Source organism: Martes martes, assembly GCF_963455335.1.
Source record: "Martes martes genome assembly, chromosome: 4".
Classification (NCBI taxonomy): domain Eukaryota; kingdom Metazoa; phylum Chordata; class Mammalia; order Carnivora; family Mustelidae; genus Martes; species Martes martes.
Window position 1 is genome coordinate 161,455,287 of NC_137891.1, and position 20,750 is coordinate 161,476,036.

Genomic DNA, 20,750 nt, shown 5'->3' on the forward strand with positions numbered 1-20,750 from the left:
GACAATGTATTTTAAAGAAACAGAAAATAAAACAAAACGGGCATCAGTTCAACAGGATAAAAGGGACCAGGTGGAAAGGCAACAGCATTCTTCATAAGTAGCCCATCAAAACAAACTTAACCATTAGCTTTGGCTGCACAGATAATGCCTGGGTTTCCAACATTAGTAACTCTGGATGGAAAAGACAGCAAAAAGTGTATCTTACTTAACAATCTGAGTTCATATTTTAATAAATGTCCTTCAGAGTAAAATCTTAAAGGTCCAGTTATCTACTGGGGCCTGGAAAGGCTGGTCTAGGTAGAGCTTGGTCTGTAGGTCCTCATGTCCCTCTCCTTGTGAAAGTGCTCAGAGGCTACCCTCCACAACGACCACCTGGAAATATGGGAACAAGGAAGAGGGCCACAAGCGAGGTCAGTACATACCTTGGTACCACTGGCTGGGGTGGCTGGCGAAGACGGCATGGATGTACAGCTGTGGTTACTCTGACTAGCGCTGGAGCTGGAGCGGGTCGGGGAAGCAGCCCGGGAAGATGGTTTGGACCTTCGACCCCGTGACCGGAAAGGGGTCATTCCTTGGGATGCCCCCTCAGGTAGGATGAATTTCTCTCTAAGTTCGATGTTAGTTCTACCTCGTGCTAAAAAAAGGAAAAACACACACATACAATGTCAGTGAAATCTTAAAAAAAATGTATCTTTGATGGTCAGACAGCTGCTTGACCCCACAATCACAGTTACACGGGCTACTGTTTTAGTGCCCTCTGTGGAGTCTTCTGAAGTAGATATAAATTCATAATCTGTCAGTCTGTCATGATTCTCACCCACAGCAGACAATTAACTGATCAGCCCCTTGGTCTGTCATGATGAAGAACTTTATGTACAAAATACCATGCCATTCTGTGGTAACGACCCTGCCTTGGCACTGTCCCCTGGGGCAAGCACACCATAACTCAACATCAAAGAAAGCAGATGCAGCAGTGCACAAACCTCGGACATTAAATCAAAACCCCTCTTTTCTCTCTCATAGTACATGTGTACTTTTTGCTCAGATTTTGCGGGATACGTGGTAACTAAATAAGTGTTGAAAAATCATTGAAATCAACATTGTCCAGACTCTTCTATTTGAATTCAGTTGATAATAATCCCAAGGGAAGGGGTCCAGGAACTCAGGACAGTAGAAAGATCAGGATAAAATCATTAAGAAGTATACATGTGGGAGGAGAGAGAGAAAGATCAAGACCATGCACAAAACTTGCCAGTGAGAAACGTTAAGTCAAAACCTGAAAGCAACAAGAAGCTGAAGGGACGATGGCAAGTGGGAGGAACGTCACAGTGGAAACAATCTGGAAACTGCTCTGAAGGCCAATAGGTGTTGTCCTATGGCTTTCTGCAGCTGTAAGACTGGAACTTAAAATTTGGATTTGGTCAGAAGACTCCAAGGATGGCCAACATAAATGTTAAATGTGAAAGACACTACTAACTTAAAAGAAATAATCCTCCGGAACATGTCCTTAGATTATTTCTCACCAAAAGGCATTATTCTGCAATAACCTCCTACCTCCTTTTCCACCCTATACTGTTTACTTTTTAGACTACACTAAGTAGATCTGAACAAAGAGGACTGCTGGTTAAACTCGGGAAAAGGGAATCAATTGTTATACACAAAACGTTTGTCATTCTTTTCTAATGTAGTATTTTTCACTCTGGCCAAGGACCACAACTTGAGCAGATCTGAGGTACCTGTGCCGACCCCCTTCTTCTGCCCAAGAGAACTGCATAATCTTGATAGAATCAGATTTTAAATCAGGTTGCATGGGTGTCTAAGCAGGTAGTTCCAAATTCCTAAATCAAATTGTCAATATACTATATTGACATAACATCTCCAAGTGTCAGGTTAAGAGGGCTGATGTGGATATCAAAACCTGAATGACAGTCTAGGCCCAGTGACTAACCAGGTCTTCCTGATTCAGGCCTCAGTTTCCTTAGGCTGATCCCAATGTCTGGGTGGTCTGTGAATGCTAAGCTGTTTCCTTCCTCCTCAGGCCCCAACAGAATGTGCCCCTCAAGGCTCATTCCTTGGCCCTGGGTTCTCTACTCATCCATCTTCTGGACTCAGTGCTTTTGTCTGTGTCTACACTAATGATTCTTCAAGAGAACTCCCTTCAGCACTAACACAAGACTTTCCATCACTGATAACTGGATTCAGGACTTACACTTCTTTATTCGTGTTTGCTAATGTGCCCAGGCTAATAGTGGGCACACAGCAAAAGCATTAAGGTAACAGTGATGAATGAAAATCATGACTCAGCCGAGGGTTTACCCCCAAAATAACTGCTTGTGACCCTGAGCCGTACAGAATTTCAGACATGTAGTTTAACCTAGTAAACATTTAATAGTTAATTTCTGTGCCAAGAACAACAGACAAGAACAACAGAGTGATACAAGGGGAAGACTCTGAAATGGTGTCTCAGATGAGGGCTGCGGTATTTAACATGTCATGATGTAACGACATCAAGCTTTCCACACACTGCACCGTTTGCAGAGTGTGACACATGCAGTAGGGCACCAGTGACTGGTAGATGTCCCTGTCACAGACAAAGGAAGTGAAGCACGCAGAGAGGCTGAGGTCAAGGAGAGCCGTGACAGGGCTGGGACTAGAACCCATGTCTTCCACCTAAGTGCTCTACCTACCCCTTGGCTCCTCGTACCCTCAACTACACTAGTGGTTCTCCACCCGTCCCCCACCCCACTCAGGCTCCCATCCTCACACCACCTAAATCTCCCTGGCAAATTATTACTGATAACTTTAAACTGTACAAAGGTTGAAATATACAGAAAAGTACAAAGAGAAAAAGTCCTTAATCTGACAACCTAAGGGACATCACTATTAAAATGTTGGTGTGTAAACTGTGCATATATATTCTTAAATACAAAGACATCAGGAACATTCCTCCATGCTTGAGAGGTCTTACATAATTTCAACTACCTGTAAAGTGTTATTTCATCATATGGATGTCAACTTATTTAACCAGCCCTATGTTGTATTTTTAATTTGCTTACAGTTTTTAAAACAATGTATACAATGTCACAAGTAGTGACAAACTACTTGTAAAAGGTTTTTGTGCATTATCAGCCATGATTTCCTTAGGACAAATTTCTTTCTTCTTCTTCTTTTTTTTTTTTTTTAGAGATTTTATCTGTTTATTTGACAGAGAGAAAGATCACAAGTAGGCAGAGAGGGGTAAGCAGGCTCACTGTTGAGCAGAAAGCCCAATGCGGGGCTCAATCCCAGGACGCCAGGATCATGAAGCTGAAGGCAGAGGCTTAGCCCACTGAGCCACGCAGGCGCCCCTAGGATAAATTTCTATAAGTGGATTTTCTGGGGGGAAAGAATATATACAAGATTTCTTGTATTTGTCAATTGATCCCTCAAATTTTATACCAATGTACATTCTCCAAAATAATATATGAGGACACTGAATTTACTTCACTCTGAATTTACTTCACTCTGGCTAATGCTCTCTGTATTATTAAGAATATGTGTGCACATATTTATGTGTACAGGTAAAAATCTGATAATCTGACACCTCTCTGCTGTTGTAATTTGCACCTGGGGGGATTACTACCTGCTCTCCTCTTGAAATACTCTCTTCCCTTGGCTCCAGGACACCTGCTCTCCTGCTTCTCCTCCTTCTTGCCTATTCTTAGACACTGATGTTCCCCTAGTTCTGTTCACAGTCCTGTTCTCCCTCTTAGACTTTGAACCTGGTGGTGATGAGTTCACCCATGTGACTTCACTGCTGTCATATGGTTCTGCCTGACTCCAATTATATCCCCTGCTCAGACCCTTGCCTGGATGTCAGAACCTTATATCCAATGACTGAGTAGATGTATCAGAGCCAGAGACTGGGGAGTCGACATAGGACCCTTCCTCCTGATGGCAGTTTGCTCTGATTGTATCTTCTAAAGCTTCTCGGACACCCAGAGCATTTCCACACCACCCCCTATACCCTCTTACACTTATGTGATTCATGGAACATCTCTTCCACCCTGGATGGCTTCCAATTGGTCTCATTTCTCATTTCATACCCCCAAATGGAATTTCTAAATAAAAATGTGATAGCTCGGAATGGCCCCAAATCCTTCCAAGGCCTTCCACTGTTTATAGCAGAGTTTCCCAAACTAAGGTTTTTGAGGGGGTTTCTACAAAAAGAGTTCAATAAACACTCCCCCACCCTTGGGAGATCCCTAATGCAATCAGCGTTTTGTAATCTCTGGAAAGTTCTATAGTAAAGAAACCTTCTTAGCTTTCACCAGCATCTTCTAAAAGCACTTACTTGATCATGACTTTTTAAAGATCAATCTTGGAGGCCAGGCCCTGAAGGCAACTATTTCAGGTTTTCAATACCAAAGGGGCCACCATTTTCTAAGGGACTCACGTTGGCCACATGATGTTGGCTAGTTACAACTGAGTTCTAAGCTGTTTAACAGGTACAAAGTTTCAGTTTTACAAGATGAAAAGAGCTCCATGGATGTGTGATGGTAGTACAACCACTGAATCAGATGGTTAAGATGGTAAATTTTATATTATGTGTCTTTTTACCACCAAAAAAAAAAAAAAAAAAAAGAAAGAAAAACAATCAGTTCTCAGCCAAATTGTCTTTCAAATCATCATAAATGAAGTTTTCTAGATCTTCACTTATTTGGGGGAACTAACTTGTCTAATGCTCAAAAACATACCCTCAGATAAAGATGGACCTAGTTCTTAGGCCTTGTTTTCATCACCATTCAAACCATCATGGTCTCCTTTACCATGGATGAATTCAGAAGCTAAAACCTCCAACTTTTAGCAGTGCCACGAACCTACCAAGCTGAGTATTTTCACTTTACACATTTGGTTAGAGCACTGTGCAGTCTGGGCTATCCCTCGCATTTTGAAATAACTTTGTGGAAGGAGGAGCTTTGTGGAACGTGCGTGCATGTTGGTAGGAACTGTCATCAACTGTGTTCTAGCCTCAGTCTAATATTCTCTGTGGTCCAAACAGCCAAAGAAATGCAACACAAATGAATATAGAATCTCCCTCAAGTGGTGCTTCTAGAAGCCACGTGAATCCTCACAGAATCCTAGAGAGCTTCAGGGAACCGTTCTCTTTGTGATGTCCATGCCCTCCCAGCCACTTTGTACATCTTCCCCAGCCCTTAAGTGTTCATTCCTCACGCAACTTTTTATTTGATTAGAAATACTCATCCTGTCACTAGATTTATGACATCTAAGACTGCTGGAGAGTTTGGGACTCTGCCATCAAGGGAATCAAGAGGATTACTGGGTGCTAGGAGGGCACTCCTGAAGAGGCACAGAGGAAAGCCTTACCTTGTTTGCTCCCAGGAATCCTGAAAAGGCTACTATGTTCCATAGTGAATAGGTACTAGATGGCCCTCCCAAACTTCCTGGGCATGGAGGGTGGCGATTCTAGTTTTTAGCTATTAACATAAGAACAAAGCAAGCAGTGCTGCCCTTGGCCATCAGCATAAAGTTATTGTCAACAGAGCAAGTACGGCAGGCAGCAAACAGGCATCCAGATTCCAAAATGTCACATGCAATGTCTCTTCCGTTTATTTGTTTAGACCAATCATACAGGACAAAATAAATAAATAAATAAAATCTTACTAATAGATTTGCAAAGGAATAATGCTATTTTACTGAGTTATGGTTAAAACCATATATATGGTCCCCGCTCCTGATATAAAACAATGAAAATGGACTTTTATATCAAGGAAATTAGTTTGCAATACAGTAACTTCTAAAACTGATTAAACCCTTTCAAGTTTTTATAAGAATAGGTGCTTTCAAAATTCACTATCTATATTTTGTTAGCTGGAGTAAATGCAGAATGACATTTAAAATAAGAGAAGCTATGGCATATCTGAATTCATGTGAGAACTGCACCCTTTAGCTCTAACCACTTCAAAATAAGACTATAAATCACTTCCAAAGAAGTTATATAACTGTACTGTAAACATTTCTGCCAGGTTTATAAATATGCCTTACCAAGTAAGTTACGCAGGCCGAACCAGCAACCCACACCTAGGAAGGGGTGGTGGGTATGTTAGCCTCTGAGACACAGAGCACCTCGATCAGGAGCACACACTTTAGAGCCACACTGGTCTTGGACTGGAATCCTCTCTGCCATTTACTAGCTGTCTGTCCTTAGGTAAGCTGTTTAACTTTTCTATACTTTAATTTCCTATTCTATAAAATGGAGGCAGTAAAAAATCTATACCTCACAGAAGTGTAAATGTGTTATTATCTGTCAATTGCTTTTAACAGCGTGTAGTACCTAAAAAACTATGTAAGTGTTCATTAAATACATAGAAACTAACAAATTCCATGGGTCCTGTTTCAACAGAAGTGTTCTATGCTCTGTCAAGTTTTAATAGTTAGAAAAGCTATGGCCGGGCTATTTCAAAGCATTCGTAAAGGCAGCAGTTACCACAGAGCCAAGAGGTGCTACAGTTGAAGAAGCAAAAGCCATTCCCAACGGGCTGGGGTGTGGGTAAGGGGGACAAAGCTTAAAAGCCAACCTATGGGAGACTGACTGGAAATCGAAGAGCTGGAATCAGAGCGCTTTATTTTACTCCCAGGATGGTGAACTAGAATAAAAAAAATAAACACAAAGAAACAGAGACAGCAGGAAACGCAGAAACCGGTCAAGAAAGACAGACTGGCAGACAGTGGGGGAGCCTCGTGTGTACCCACATGCAGCTCGGCTAACAGGAGAAAGGAAAGGATGCAGTTGAGGAGGATTTAGCCATTGGAAATCGATCACCTGGCCTTGTGGCAGACCTCACACGCCTGGAGCTGCAGGTGCCAACGTTCATACTCAGTTCCCCCTCTTCTTCTGCTTGGGGCTAGCAGGCCCGCCCCTCGTGTTTCATAGCCCCTGGTCTTACTTGGGTAATCAACTCTCTGACAAGTGCCTGGGCTCACTGTTAGGTGTTCTTTATCCCCTCTCCCAGCCAAGGGAGATCCCCCAGTCCTTCCCTGCATGGGAGGGGCTCAACACTCTCCCTGGGTTTCCAGGATAAGAATTACAGGCAGGGGGAACTGGATCACTAACCAGGAACCTCAAGGCTTCATTAGGCTCCCTTCTAGGCTAGTGTTAACTGAACACCTTTCAAACTGAAACATTTGAAGACACCAATAAATTCCTAATTCTTGTTACTGTGTCCTTTGAAACCTGTCTCGCCTGACGGCATCAACCTCTCCTGCTTTCTCTTCCTGTTCTACTCAGATACCCCCAAGTTCTAATCTGTGCTGGTAGAGCGCTATCTGAGCAGTTTAACAAAATAAAAACCAAACAGACCCACTAATGACACTCTGTGTAAGCAGGAAAGATCAGTGGCGAGTGCATACCTTATGTGTAATTCACGTTCAGGAAAGTTCCTTACCTCGGCAGGGGTCATTTTTGACTAAAAATTCATCCAGGGCCATCCATCCTCCACCAACTCGGACCATCACGGTGCTGCGCAGGATGCGGACCAGCCGCAGCTGCTGGGAGTCCCCGAACTGCAGAGCCAAGGGGACAGGGATGAGTGAGTGTGCCTTAGGGCTGGCCGAGGCCTTCTTCCCACAGCAGACTGTATTCAGACGAGACAAATGACAATCAGACAGTTTGGGGAGAATTTTAACTATCTGACATTTTTCACAGTAGAATTTAAAATATGGAAAAGCTGAGCTAGCAAGGTAAAGACTGGTGTTGGTAGTGTGTCTTTCGGGACAAAGTTAACTTTTGGTGGTCACGCCCCCTCCCCCTGCACCAAGAGGAGGAGGGCAAAGGACAAATGTTAGCTCACCTCGATTCTTTTAAACATTCTGCCCAAATTAAAATGCAGTAGCAAAATTGTTATGTTCATTTACTTTCATAAAAGGTAGATATAAAGTGGATGTCAACTTCTGAATACAGTGTGCTCAAAAGGTAAAGGGAGAACAGCAAATAACTATTTCAAGCCTTAAGGAACCCTTGCAAGCATCATTATTATTACAAGCTTAGAAGGAAATTTGATTTTCCACACAAGGTTTTCAGAAATAAGCCCTCAGTATTCTCTAATTGTGATGTCACCAAGCAGAAAAGTTTCTTTAGCTGAGCAAATGACTATGCATTTATACTAAAACTTAGTTGAAAAAATTAAAATTGTAATCTACCATTTTGATTATAAATAGTATTCAACAATCATTTTGGGATATTAAGATAAGCATGACTTTCTGAAATTTATGTTTTCCTTTTCCTTTAACATCCCTGCTAACATCTGGAATTTCCTACTGCATAAATTACCCTCTTCCTAAAATAAGGTAAGAGGCAACAAAAGGGAATCATCATGCAGAGATCCCAAAATAAAAATCAAACATTTGTTGAAGAAATAGCATTCCTAAAATTATGTAATTCAAGGAGAATGTTGGGGTAGGGGAAAGAGTGAAGGGACTAATTAGTTAATTAAGATTTCTCAAGTTATAAAGGAGAACCAAAACTCTGAAACAAGGCACAAAAATTGAAAATGCCAGAAAAGATGTTTGACAAGGACACATAACCAACCTCCCTCAAAATTAATGTATCTATGGTAACTCTTTGTATTACTCTGTACTGGCTCAAGTACACTGTTCATATAGACAGCAAGGGGACTGAAAAAACACCACCCCACTCCCCAGTCCTTTACTTTGAAAATGAAGAGTCTAACATCTGTCATCTCCCACAGCTGTTAAGATTTTATATAGAGTGAACAGCAACAGCATGGTGTAGTATAAAAAGCACTGAAGTGGGTGCCCAGAGATGTGAGGGAATAAACGTCCTGTCCTGGAAGGAAGCTGCCCCCTTGGCCCCTGAGGGAGCTGCCCAAGAGAGGAAACAGGGAGGCCCTGTGGGAGAAGTTGAGAATTCTGCCACATCCAAGTGCAGGGAAGGCCTGTCACCGGAGTCACTCCAGTCACTCCTCGGGGTTCTCTGTGGATCAGTGAGGAGAGGGAGGAAATAAGGGCCTCTATGTCCTCCAAAGTGAACCAGGAAGGGACGCCAAAAAGTACTTTACCCTTAATGTCACTTATGTGTCTGTCAGCTTTTAGAAATGCTCCACTTAACTCATTCTTTTCTTTTTAACTCTTACTAAATCCCTCTGTGAAAGATTTTAACTTTTTTCTGCTGAGCTGTAGGGAAAAGGAGGTTTGATCCAAGCCAGGACCTGAAGTGGCTGGGGACGCTGAGGCCAGGGTGAGAGTGGGAAAAGGGGCTTCCACAGCCCTAAAACCAGAAGCCTGTGCAAACCTGGCAGAGCTGGGCTATCAGTGAGGCAGAGATGCCAGAAATGTCACGGGGCAACAGTAACTTTGGTTTCCTTAACTGGAAAATCCCTTCTGATGACCTGGGTTCTTGCAGTGGCTGACACTGGCTGTGTGACTGTCAGCATGGGCGCCCTCAGATCTCAGGTGCCTCGTGCACAAAACGAACCCCATGATTCTGTTCCAACATTGGAACTAACTCGTCTGACCCTCTGCCAGTCAGTGAAGCGTCGGACGGGACATCAGTGCCACTTCAGAGGACATCTGGGTCCCACATGCAGGTATTGGGAAACAGGCCCAGCTTTGAGGTATGCCCTGGCACTGTGCTGCAATGATATTTTAAGCCCTCTTTCACTGTTCTTGTCTTTCGTTTCTACCTCTGTTCCTCCCACTGGCCCAGAATATTACTGAAGTGAATGATTACTGCGGTGCCTGGGACTTAACACTGACTGAGGGCCTCAAATCAATTGTTAGTGTTTCTGATTTCACATCACAAGACAGACTTTACCCATGCAACTTCCTTCCATTTGAAGACACAGGACCCCAGAGCCCTCAAAAGGTCTATAAGGTTAGAATTACCAAGTGGAGTCAAAAGCATTCAATCTCCTCTTGCAAGTCTAATTTGATCCCTTAGATTCTGGCTAGCTGGACATAATCAGCAAACTTCAGGCTATGACCAAATCATGATTGTTATACTACAGTTCTCAGGCACCTTATAATAAAATATGCTATAAATACAAGTAAATAAGGTATATGAACAGAGTACCCCAAGTCTTTTTGATTTCATGTATGCCATAAAGTTTGTGTTATCTGTCAAAAGACAGAACTGTGCTGTTTGCTATTCTGACTTCCTGTTCTAAAAAGAAGTGGGATGGATTGATACCATAACTTCAAATTCCCCTGAACCAGTCCTGCATAATACTGGCTTTAGCCAATCTAATTTTGGATGGAAAATTTCATCTCCTTAAAAAAAAAATACTTATATCCTGCTGTTAAGACAGCTTTATAATATTAGCCCTGCTGGCAGTTTCTCCACTTGGTAAGACAACCAGATGTGACTCAGGCATGCTTCAGATCATGTCCTCTCCCCACAGCAAAGAACAGGCAGCATGAGCTACACAGACCATTTCCACCGAAGAGAATGTTGCAAGGCACACTGTACCTGATTGCCGAGGAAGAACTATAGACAAAAGAGTAAAGGATGGAGGAAATGGAAGAAAAAAAAAGAGAACATTTTGTCAAATTAACACTAAGGAATGAAAATCATGCAATCACATTACCAGTCTTCAAGCATGTTCTTCACGAGCTCCTACCACGGGGGCGTGGTTTTACAAATTAATAAGACCTAACTTTTCCACTCTACTGATTTCTCTTGTTAATTCATTTCTCTCCCAATAAAAAACAACAACAAGAAAATAAAAAGCAACAAAAAGCAAGCACAAGACTGCTTACAGTTTTATTTACTTACTAAATATCCTGGGCTGGATCCAGGGCAGAGTCATCCAATACACCCCAGCTAAGAGTAGCCGAGGGTGGTTTTGGTGTACTTTGAAGACATTTTGATGTACTAATCTGATGCACCTATTTCTAACTTATTTCTAACAGCAGATAACCGTACGATCTGAACCCTCTTTATCAATCCTAGGTTTTCCTTAGGACTTGATAGAATCTGGATAAGCTGCTAAATATATTTTAGAAGTGTTGTTTCAGATCCCTTCTATCCCCTAACTCTGGTCCTAAAAGCAACTAAAACACAGCATAATTCATGGTTGAATTATGTCCACAGCACAGCTTTCCAGGGAAGACTACTGAGCTGGTGTCCCCTTAGTCCATCTAGGCCCTATTTGTAACCCAGCTCAGAGCAGACAGAGTGTCCCTTGGGACCTTGACGGAGTTCATACAGCCCTCTCCGAGCCTGGGAGCAGCACTTTGGGGTGATGGGTTAGTCTTCAGATAACTGGCACAGGTGGCACCGTCTCCGTAAAGACTCTGGTCAGCCAAAGACAGGACTTTGAAATGTCTTCTGTGCTGGAACTCACATTCAAGCTACTTTTAGCTAAGTACGGCACTATTTTCCAGGTGGAATTATGCAGGGCACTAGGCTTAGCTCAACAGGACACCTGACATTTGGAATCCACACACATGAAGGCCAGAGAGTGACCGCATCTTAAGTCCGCCTGGCCCGGTCCTCCCAGCACTGGCAGTGGGAAGGTGGGATCATCCCACCTGCTGTGTGTCAGGCTGCTTTCACCTGTAAGGGCTACCACCACAAAGGACTGGTTTTCTCTTCCTTACCCGGTATTTATTCTCTCCAATCTGCTCCACCTGAAACCTTTTTGCACACTTGCACTGAGCCACTTGTCTTGTGACCTATTGGTTGTAAACAACAAAAAAAGAAAAGTGTGAAGGGTAAATAAAACAAGACTTCCTCTTCAGAGAAACAAAAGTTTTTACATGTAAGCAGAAAGCTATTCATTTTGTTTCTTTGAGGCGTTTTAGCTTTTGATACATGCATTTATCCTCTACTCCAAATTAATACACGTTACACATTTGCTTCGAAGTTCCTTCAGAGAAATGTGCTAATATGCATCAAAAGCAAATCAAATCAAGCAGATTATGAACTGACTTGAATTTCCACCTAGGAGCCTTTGAGTCCTAGAAGTCAGTCCTGGGATGTTCCAGGCCATACCCACAACCTGCCCCACTAATTTCTCTCATTTCTGGATTAACAGATCCTAGACTCTCCATGTGTTACTAATTAATTTTCTATTTTCAAGGTGATGAGTGTGATTTCCAATGTGAAAAAGCCCTTAACTAGGCAGAAAGCTTGGTGGGTACACACCATCTTAAACACTACTTCACATTTTACTCCTTAAGTGCTTCCTTTGAAGACCACTGCCCCTGGATCCTGATGTGGGATTCCTAGGACTAAGAGTGGCGTCTGTTCTAAGCAACATGGTACCTATGAATCAGGATGAGTGTGTAGGTTTGTGAACTTCGGGGGAACCACACGGATGTTGAGTCTTTTGAGTGAGAAGTCATCTATACTGCAAGAGAGAGCTCAACAGCCAGAGATCCTATGGGGTGTCATCCTTCAAACGAGGATCCCCAAACAGGACTCCAGGTAATGATCTTATAACAGATAAGTCACGGGGCTGATATGGCCACTGCACCCAACCACTATGGTCAAAAGTGTGCTCAAAATACACTAATTTCCCATACCTCATCTTCAATTTTATCTGCGTCGGTTGTTGGGCGATAAGCATCCTTATTGGGATGGAGAGCAGCCACGAATTCATAGTAATCAATGTAGCCATCTCCATCTCGGTCAAAAATGTCAGCAACGGCAGTCATCTCCAACTTGGTGGTAGGGAACTCTGGAGAAAAAGAATCACATTTGGAACATTAACTAAGATGGCTTATTTGGGTTGCTGGAGGGCATGCAAATACTTCTTGAAAGAAGAAATATTTATGTCTTGCTTTTTTTCTGAAAAGCAATACATGCTCATTTAGAAGCTAAAATGTTATATAGAAGATTTTTTTCAAAAAGTCACCTAGAGATAGAGTACCCGAAGACTACTCACTGTTAAGTTTTTTGGTGTTTTTGCTTATAGACTCCCTCCTCCTCCATGCAATTAACAAAACCAAAACAAAACAGTATTTCAGATATACCAAAAGACATAATATTGTAACTACCCATAGACCTACCATCCAACATAAGAATTTACTTATCAACTCTTATCTACTGTTGGATACTTCAATGATTTCAGGATAATGACAATTTGGAATGGGATGAAGTGTTTTCTATGTTCAGGCAACTGCCTTAGGTTCTTGACAAATTGCTTCCCAAAGGAAGTGTGAACACTTACAACAGCCAGAGTGATTTATTAAAACATAAACCAGATCTCTCAGGTGAAAACCTCTGGTGGTTTCCCACTGCCTCTCGAGTAAGTAAGGGATCAGATTTGCTCTCTTCCCCAGGGCCTACAAGGCCACGCATGAACTGGCTGCTGATCCTTCCAACTTCACCTCTTACCACTTCCCTAGATCATGACAACCCAGCCACATTAATCTTTCTATCCCTAGAACATGCCACGTTCATGCCCACCTCAGTGCTTCATACCAGCTGTTCCCCCTTGCCTCTAACTCTTCCCCTCAAATATCACCTCTGCAGACAGGTCTGTCCTGGCCAGCCATGAAAAGCAGCACAGCTGTGAGATGTGCTTTGTGATCCTGGCAAGTTACTTAACTACTTTATGCCTCAATTATTTTTCCTGCTAAAAATGAGATCATGTATTTTGTGAGCTGTTATACAGATGTCAGAAAATGTTATTGCGAAAAATATATTTTCTCATTTTACTTAGAACCTCATCATTCACAAAGTTGGCTTCTTAACCTATACTTCAAACAGGTTTTATCTGCCACAGTATCAAACAAGACCGGTTTTGTTTTGTTTTGTTTTTTAATTCCCAGCAAAATGAAGCTCTTCTTTCCATCAAAATGATGGGCTAATTTTAATAAGCAGTTACATTACTTCTTCCTTAAGACTACAGCTTTAACCTCAGAAAGACTAGCCAGTATATCACGGGCCTTCACCAAGTGCAAGGAATCCAGGTGTGACCCATGTTTGCAACTATGAGTGAACTCACTGGATGCTAGAATGCCATCAATAAACTCTTGCCGTGTTATCTTCCCATCCTGGTCCTTGTCAATTCGCCGGAAGAAGTCCATCACCCGAGATTTTTTGTGATTCATCCAACGCATATACTTTTTCCTCCAGACATCAAAGTCAAAGTTGGCAAATTCCTTCAACTAGAAAGAAATCACAGGTGTCAACAAGACTTATTATTTTGGCCCTCAAACCTTCCCAGAGCATACCCGAACTTCCAGACATTCAGTAAAGCCATGCAGGCCTTCCAGAGGGGCATCAACAATGATATCCATATGTTGTCTCTTTGGTGAAGGCACAATCTGGATCCTTCACTTAAAGCCGTGATTCTTTACATGGGCTATGGCATAATGAAGCAGTGAGAGAAACAGTTAACTGCGTGATCACCACGGAAACTACGCAGCACGTAGAACAAGAATGGGTGGAGCCAGCCCAGCTTTCCCTTCGCACTTTTTCAAAGGATCACCTTCTTAGACGCGAGGGAATGGATTCTATCCCAGAAGAGAAGTCCTTAGCACTCCTCACTTTTGTGATTTTGGTGAGAACCATGATCACACAGAGGCCCATGTCAGAAGGCTCATGTTTCCCATCATTTTCTGAGATGAGATCATTTGAGTTCTGGCTGGAAGCATTAATGATCCAACCCTGCACGCAAGCATGTTTCTTTGGAATGGCACCAGAGGGGGCAAACTGCCCGTCTGACTTCCACGTGAAATATTTGGCTTTGGCAGACAACAGCAGGCCTGTGCAGTGGGCAAGGCGATGTTGAGCTGCTTGGACAATGTTAGTGAGAAAGACTCAGAATGACTGAGACAGCGCAGCAGTTTTCCCCCTGGTCTTTCAAACTCCAAAGTTGGAAGGAATAGGGAAAAAAAACAAAAAAAACCAAAAAGCCAAAACCCAAATATGCTTAAAACTCAACTGACCTACAGAAATAACAACAAAAAACACAGAACACTCACTTCCGGGCATAGCTGCTTTGATATGCACAAATAAAAAAAATATGAAAGGTATTAGAGGTTTTAGAAACTAGGAAGTGTAGTACTATATTTTTTAGGTGGGTTAATGATACTTAAAAATAGATTTGCTTTTTGTAATTAGTGACGGCTAGGGGAATAACAAGGTTATAAGTTACCATTATATCATAGTTGAGTATCTTAGATCTTTACATAGAGGGCTCAATAATGGTGGCTACTGTGATTAGCTACACACTTGGAGGTAACTTTGTGAAGGCATGCTCCTGATTCTTGACCACAGCCAGGTGCTGAGGAGGATCGGGTCACAGGCCGGCCCTCAAATGGACCCGCTGGTTGCTTGCTTGCTTTCTACACCTAGGTGCTATGGTCTACCCTGTTGTGAGCCATCTCCTCACCCACGTGCTTTTCTCCTAGGAGGCCTAAGGGACAGAGTACTGGCTCACCCTGGTGTGTTTCTACTTCTAGAGAAGCTGGTCAAGGTGGACAGATCACAGTAAGAGGGCCTCAGAAGGTAAGACGTCACCTCCCTCCAGGGAAGGCTGCTGAGCAGGGCCTCACCTCCTCCAGGCGATCCAAGGCGTCGTTCAGCTTCCGCTGCCGCTCCAGTGCTAACAGCCACACCTGCTGCCAGCGGGCGGACAGCTGGTTGATCCGTGGATTTTTTGCTTCGGACTGTGAAAGGATTGGCATGGGAGGAGGTGTGGGCTGATTCAAGGACTTCCCTAAAAGGAAAAATAATTGCGAGATTAGAAAATCTGGTTTTGTCAGTTCACAAAGAAAGTGCCATGTGTGTTAACTCAGGACACTTCAAAATGGTAACCGGTCAGTGAATGTGAAAAGAAACCTGGGACCTGGAAATATTTAGGTATTAAGCATACTAATTTCAAAATTACTGCTCTTTCTCCCAGCCAACGGGTATTTGTCTCCTATCTCCCATTTATTCTGTCCATAGCAAACTGAGGAAATGTCAACTCAACCAAAAAAGCAATGGCTCTACAGGAGCTGTTTTATCTGATAATCAAATGAGTGCAAACCAAATGTGAACAGCTGCCACAACAACGGAAAGGCCACTGCAAAGACAATCTGCTGACTACTTCAAAATTTTAGGCCAGTCCATGAAAATGGAATATAGTTACTATGTGTTGGTGCAAGAAAAGTGAGTTTCAAAAAAAATTTCAGTTTTGTTTTGTTTTAAAGTAGGCTCCACAGCCAATATGGGGCTTGAATTTACGACCCTGAGATCAAGAGTTGCATGCTCTACTGACTGAGCCAGCCAGGTGCCCCAAAAAGAAGTTTACTGACAGGGACTTGGAAAGTGCTCATCTTCCAACAGCTGGAATGAAACACCCCAACACAGGAGGCTAGAAACCTACTGCTGCCACTGCGGGATTTCTCGATGAAAGGCGTGTGAGCAGGCTCTACGTTCTTCCTTTTGTATGTCTTCGTGACCCGGTCCACGTCTGGCTGTTTGCGAGTCATCTCCTCCATAAACGTCTGTCAAACACAAACAGGGAACAGAGTTCAGCATTTTCTTGGACTAAGATAGAATCCAGCAACTTCTTACTCACAAAGCCCAAGCTCATGATGGAACAGATGCCTTTTTGTACACTGTCTCATTCCTTTCAAGAAACACAGCTGAGCAAGGCTCTTCATCAGATGCTGGAAACTTGAAGGGATCAGACATGGCTTCTGATTCCAAGGAGCTCACAGCTGAGTGAGGAAAACCAGGAAGTCAGTGCAATGAATGCCACCCAAGATGGCAAAGATAGACCAAGGATGAGTACCCCACAGGCCGAGGTGCCAAGGAGAGCTGCCCAGAGATGGACTCCAGTGGAGTAGTGAGGGATGAAGAACTAGCCAAGGACTTTGTAGAGGGCAGTCCCAGCAGAAGGCACAGTGCAGAGAGATCCAGGGGAGCCTCATGGTCTAGTGAGCCAGGGCCCTTTAGATCACTGGCTGAGCCCAAGATGCAATCACAAGAATGGCAGGACAGAGGGCTGGAGAGGTAGGTAGGAGAAAGATCCATTAAGGCCTTGTGTTTGGCTAAGGGACTGGGATTTTATTTGGAGAGCAATGGAAGGCAACTGAGTGATTTTGATCCAGAGAAGAGACCTGATGAGATCCTTATTTTAGAGCTATGGTTCCTGCTTCAGTGTAGAAGACAAAACATGGTGGGGGATGAGTTAGGAAACCACTGCAGTAACTGAGGCGAAACATGGTGAGGGCCTAGACAGAACCAAGAGGTATTCTGGAAGTAGGACAGCTAGAGCCCAGTGGTTGGTCAGATGTGGGGGGCATAGGAAAGGCAGGCATCCCAGACACATCACAGAAGGTGGGTGGACAAGGAGGCAGGCTTGGGAGGGTAGGGTATGGCACAGGTTACATGGAGTTTTAGCGCTGCCTCTGGTTTATCGTACATCTAGACTTCAAGAGATAATGGTACTGGAGATGAAACAGATGTGAAAGGTTTGGATTACAGGTGGTAGCTGAAGCTGTTGGACTAGGTAAGACCTCAGCAGTGTGAGAAGAGGGTAAAGAATGGAACTTGTTCAGCAAACACACACTAACAAGGAGAGAGGAAGAGGAACCAGCTGAGAAGACTGAGAAGGAACAGTCAGAGAGAGGAGAGAAAAACAAGATAGGACAAGAGTCCAAAGAAGAGTTTTCAGAAGGAAGAGGCACCTCTGTCACATGTCAAGTAAGATGAAGACTGAAAGCGTTAGCTGGATTTGGTCAGTGGGATGTGACTGGGATAGTATTAGTAGGGATGGAAGCCAGACCCCAAGGGCCTGGGTAGTGAGTGGGAAACAAGGAGAGAAGACAGGGGACCAGAAGCTTGTTTGAAAAAGGAGGGAGGAGGGGCGCCTGGGTGGCTCAGTGGGTTAAAGCCTCTGCCTTCGGCTCAGGTCATGACCCTAGGGTCCTGGGATCGAGCCCCATATCGGGCTCTCTGCTCAGCAGGGAGCCTGCTTCCCACCACCCCCCACCCCCCCGCCTGCCTCTCTGCCTGCTTGTGATCTCTGTCTGTCAAATAAATAAATAAAATCTTAAAAAAAAAAAAAAGGAGGGAGGGAGGGAACAATGAGGGTAATTCAAAGGGAACACAGGGTTGAGAGGACCATGTCTAGACGGTTTGGAGGAAAGAGCAAATAGAAGAGCTTGAAGACACAAGTAGAAGAGGGGATCACAGAAGGGAGAGGGGTGGCCTGGAATATGAAGATAACCTCTCAGAAGAGAAGGTGTCAAAGTATGCAACCTTGACAGGAATACAGGGGGTTTTCAAGGGTAGGGTTAATTATTTATATATACTAAAAAGACTGTATGTCCAAAGTATAATTAACCAAGATCCACGCTTGTAATCAGTGTAAATGATCACGGTTAAAAACCATCTTTGCCTCCCAAGGATATATTACGAAGGTAGCTCAATTCAACTTTCCTTTGTTCAGTTTAGTTTGATGTGCTGTTCTTGCCCATCTCTGGGTTCAGGCAAGAGAACTTTCTGCACCCAGGTGTAAAACTTTTGCTGACTTCCGAGATGGCCCACAGGAGTCCCACTCCTGGGGTATATGCCCTGTATCAGCCCCTCCCCTTGAGGGAGGGTCACAGTGGTGAAAAGAATGGGAGAATAGTTCCCTTGAATACATTTTACCATATAAGATCTGTCTAAGCAGACTGGAGAGCCTCTCCTGCTGGCGTTGAAGACCTATGCTGCCTCACTGTGAGCGTGGTCAGCTGAGACCTGAGGGTAGCCTCTGAGCGCCAAGAGTGACTCCTGGCTGACAGCCAGCAAGAAAATGGAGACCCGGGTCCCACAACCACAAGGAGTTGATTCTGCCAGCAACTTGACTGAGCCCGGGCAAGAGCTGCATTGCTGGCTGACGCCTTGATTTGGCCCCGTAGGACACTGAGAGGAGGACCCAGAGGACTCATGCCCCACGGAACTTGCGAGATAATAAGCATGTGTTGTTTTAAGCTAAGTCTGTGCAAATACCATAAGCAACCATTTAAAAACAGACAGGGCAAAGGAAATGGGCTCCAGTAGCCACAAAGGGAATGCCCGAAGCCGCAGGACTCAGCTAAGATACCTGATGCTCGGCGATAAGGGCTTTCACTCGGTCAATGTTCTGAGGGATTGGCTCCTGGTCCCGCTGAATGAGGGTGGCCTCAGCCCACTGAATCCAAGCCAGAAGTTCTTCCAAGAGCTCGGCATTAGCCACCAGTTCTGACAGGGCTGTTTCAAGACGTTGCTGGTGCTGCTTAGCCCAGGTCAGGACCTGGGGAGAGAGAAACCATTGCCTGTCTCAGTTAAGCACATCCTTTGTTTCCAAAGTCCATTTTGTCATCTGATCCTAACAATGACCTTCAGGAGGAAGACCCCCGAAGCACTCAAGAGGCTTCACTCTTACTCCAGTGACAGAGCTGGAATAAGCAATCAGTACTCCTGGAAACAAATCCAGCACGTACGTCCTATTAAACACAGGATTTCTCAGGAAGAAAGGAAAGACACAAAACCAAGTCCACTGGAATTCATCAACGAACACATACATCATTACACCAGCACCATTCTTCCAGATTGCTGCTCATTATCTCATCATCAAGGAAACAGTCATTACTGAAACGCTAACTTCTTATTGAGATACCCAGAATGAGTGAAAAATTCCTTATCTGGGGGTAGGTGGACAAAGCTCAGTAGCATTGTTTCCCCTATAAACCCACCGTGTGGGGCGTGTGTCGTCTTCCTCTAAAACCAGGAACTCACCTCCTCAAAGCGAGCCCGGATGATGGTGATCCAGTGCTTGATGGTAGTGATGCAGTCAGGGTGGCAGACAGCCAGGATGGCCTCTCCCATCGCTACCGCTGCGCTAACATCCGCTCTCTTTTCTTCCACTTTCTTCATGAACTCCTAAACAAAAAAGATTTGAAAACCAAAACTGAAGAAATCTACTCTAGCAGCACTGTTAGTTTACACAGTGCGGGGGAAAGATTTCAATGCAGTTTTTTCCCTCCGTGGGTGTTCACACAGGCCCCTAAAGCCTGCATCCTAGTGTCTCTGGTACTTTCTTCCCAGTTCTAAAAGATGGGAGGAGGTGAAGGGTTTATACAAGAATGACTGTCTCTACTACAGATGACAAAGACAAGGAGGGACACAGACAGGAGCCCCTTTTCCCAGGCTGGGCATGACCCTTGTCCTATTCTGAGTTCGCTTCTCTATTTTTGAAAAAACCCTGTTTTGACTCACTTCTGTGTGTATAAACAATGAGCACTGTCTTGGACAAATGACAGCTATAAAACATGATATTTTAAAAATACAAGCAACAGAATACCATGTGCCAAAATCAAGATTAAAATCCCCTGGTGGGTAACACAAAAATTAAAGGAAGTATTTCCCATCTTATTAGGACACATTGTAGCCCCAGATACTGTATTATATTCTGCAGCTTGGTAAGAGGCTCAGGGCCCGAAACTGGTAACACAAGGAAAGCCAAACCAAGCCATGTGCGGGCGAGAAGTCTAGAGAGGCTGGAATAGTCCAGTTTTCTTCGTATGATACCATGTTGTTTCACTTGTTTACAACCAACATGCATTACTTCTGTAAAGATAAATGAGTGATCTTTAAGGTGTCATAAAACCCACCAGTCATCTGTCTCTCATTCTTGCTAAACCAGTAAGCTGGGCTTATTCCGGTTCTAGTTCTTTGCACGTGAGATCTGAAATTCCCAAGCAAAAAGCTGTTTTCCTTTAGTGGCGGGCCACCCTCACCCTGGTGGGTGGCATGGGTC

At 43.8% G+C, this 20,750-nt stretch overlaps 1 protein-coding gene across 1 annotated transcript in view; it reads right to left on the reverse strand.

Moving 5' to 3' along the window:
• MACF1 (microtubule actin crosslinking factor 1) overlaps positions 1-20,750 on the reverse strand; it is a 325,960-nt gene that overhangs the window by 5,225 nt on the left and 299,985 nt on the right. Inside the window, exons 87-96 of the mRNA XM_080800760.1 lie at positions 19,730-19,873; positions 19,056-19,244; positions 16,344-16,464; positions 15,529-15,692; positions 13,974-14,136; positions 12,547-12,701; positions 11,620-11,694; positions 10,487-10,504; positions 7,446-7,563; positions 423-634 (exon numbers count right to left, since the gene is read on the reverse strand). Of these exons, the coding sequence (XP_080656886.1) occupies positions 423-634; positions 7,446-7,563; positions 10,487-10,504; positions 11,620-11,694; positions 12,547-12,701; positions 13,974-14,136; positions 15,529-15,692; positions 16,344-16,464; positions 19,056-19,244; positions 19,730-19,873 (1,359 nt within the window). The remainder of the gene's footprint in view (positions 1-422; positions 635-7,445; positions 7,564-10,486; positions 10,505-11,619; positions 11,695-12,546; positions 12,702-13,973; positions 14,137-15,528; positions 15,693-16,343; positions 16,465-19,055; positions 19,245-19,729; positions 19,874-20,750) is intronic.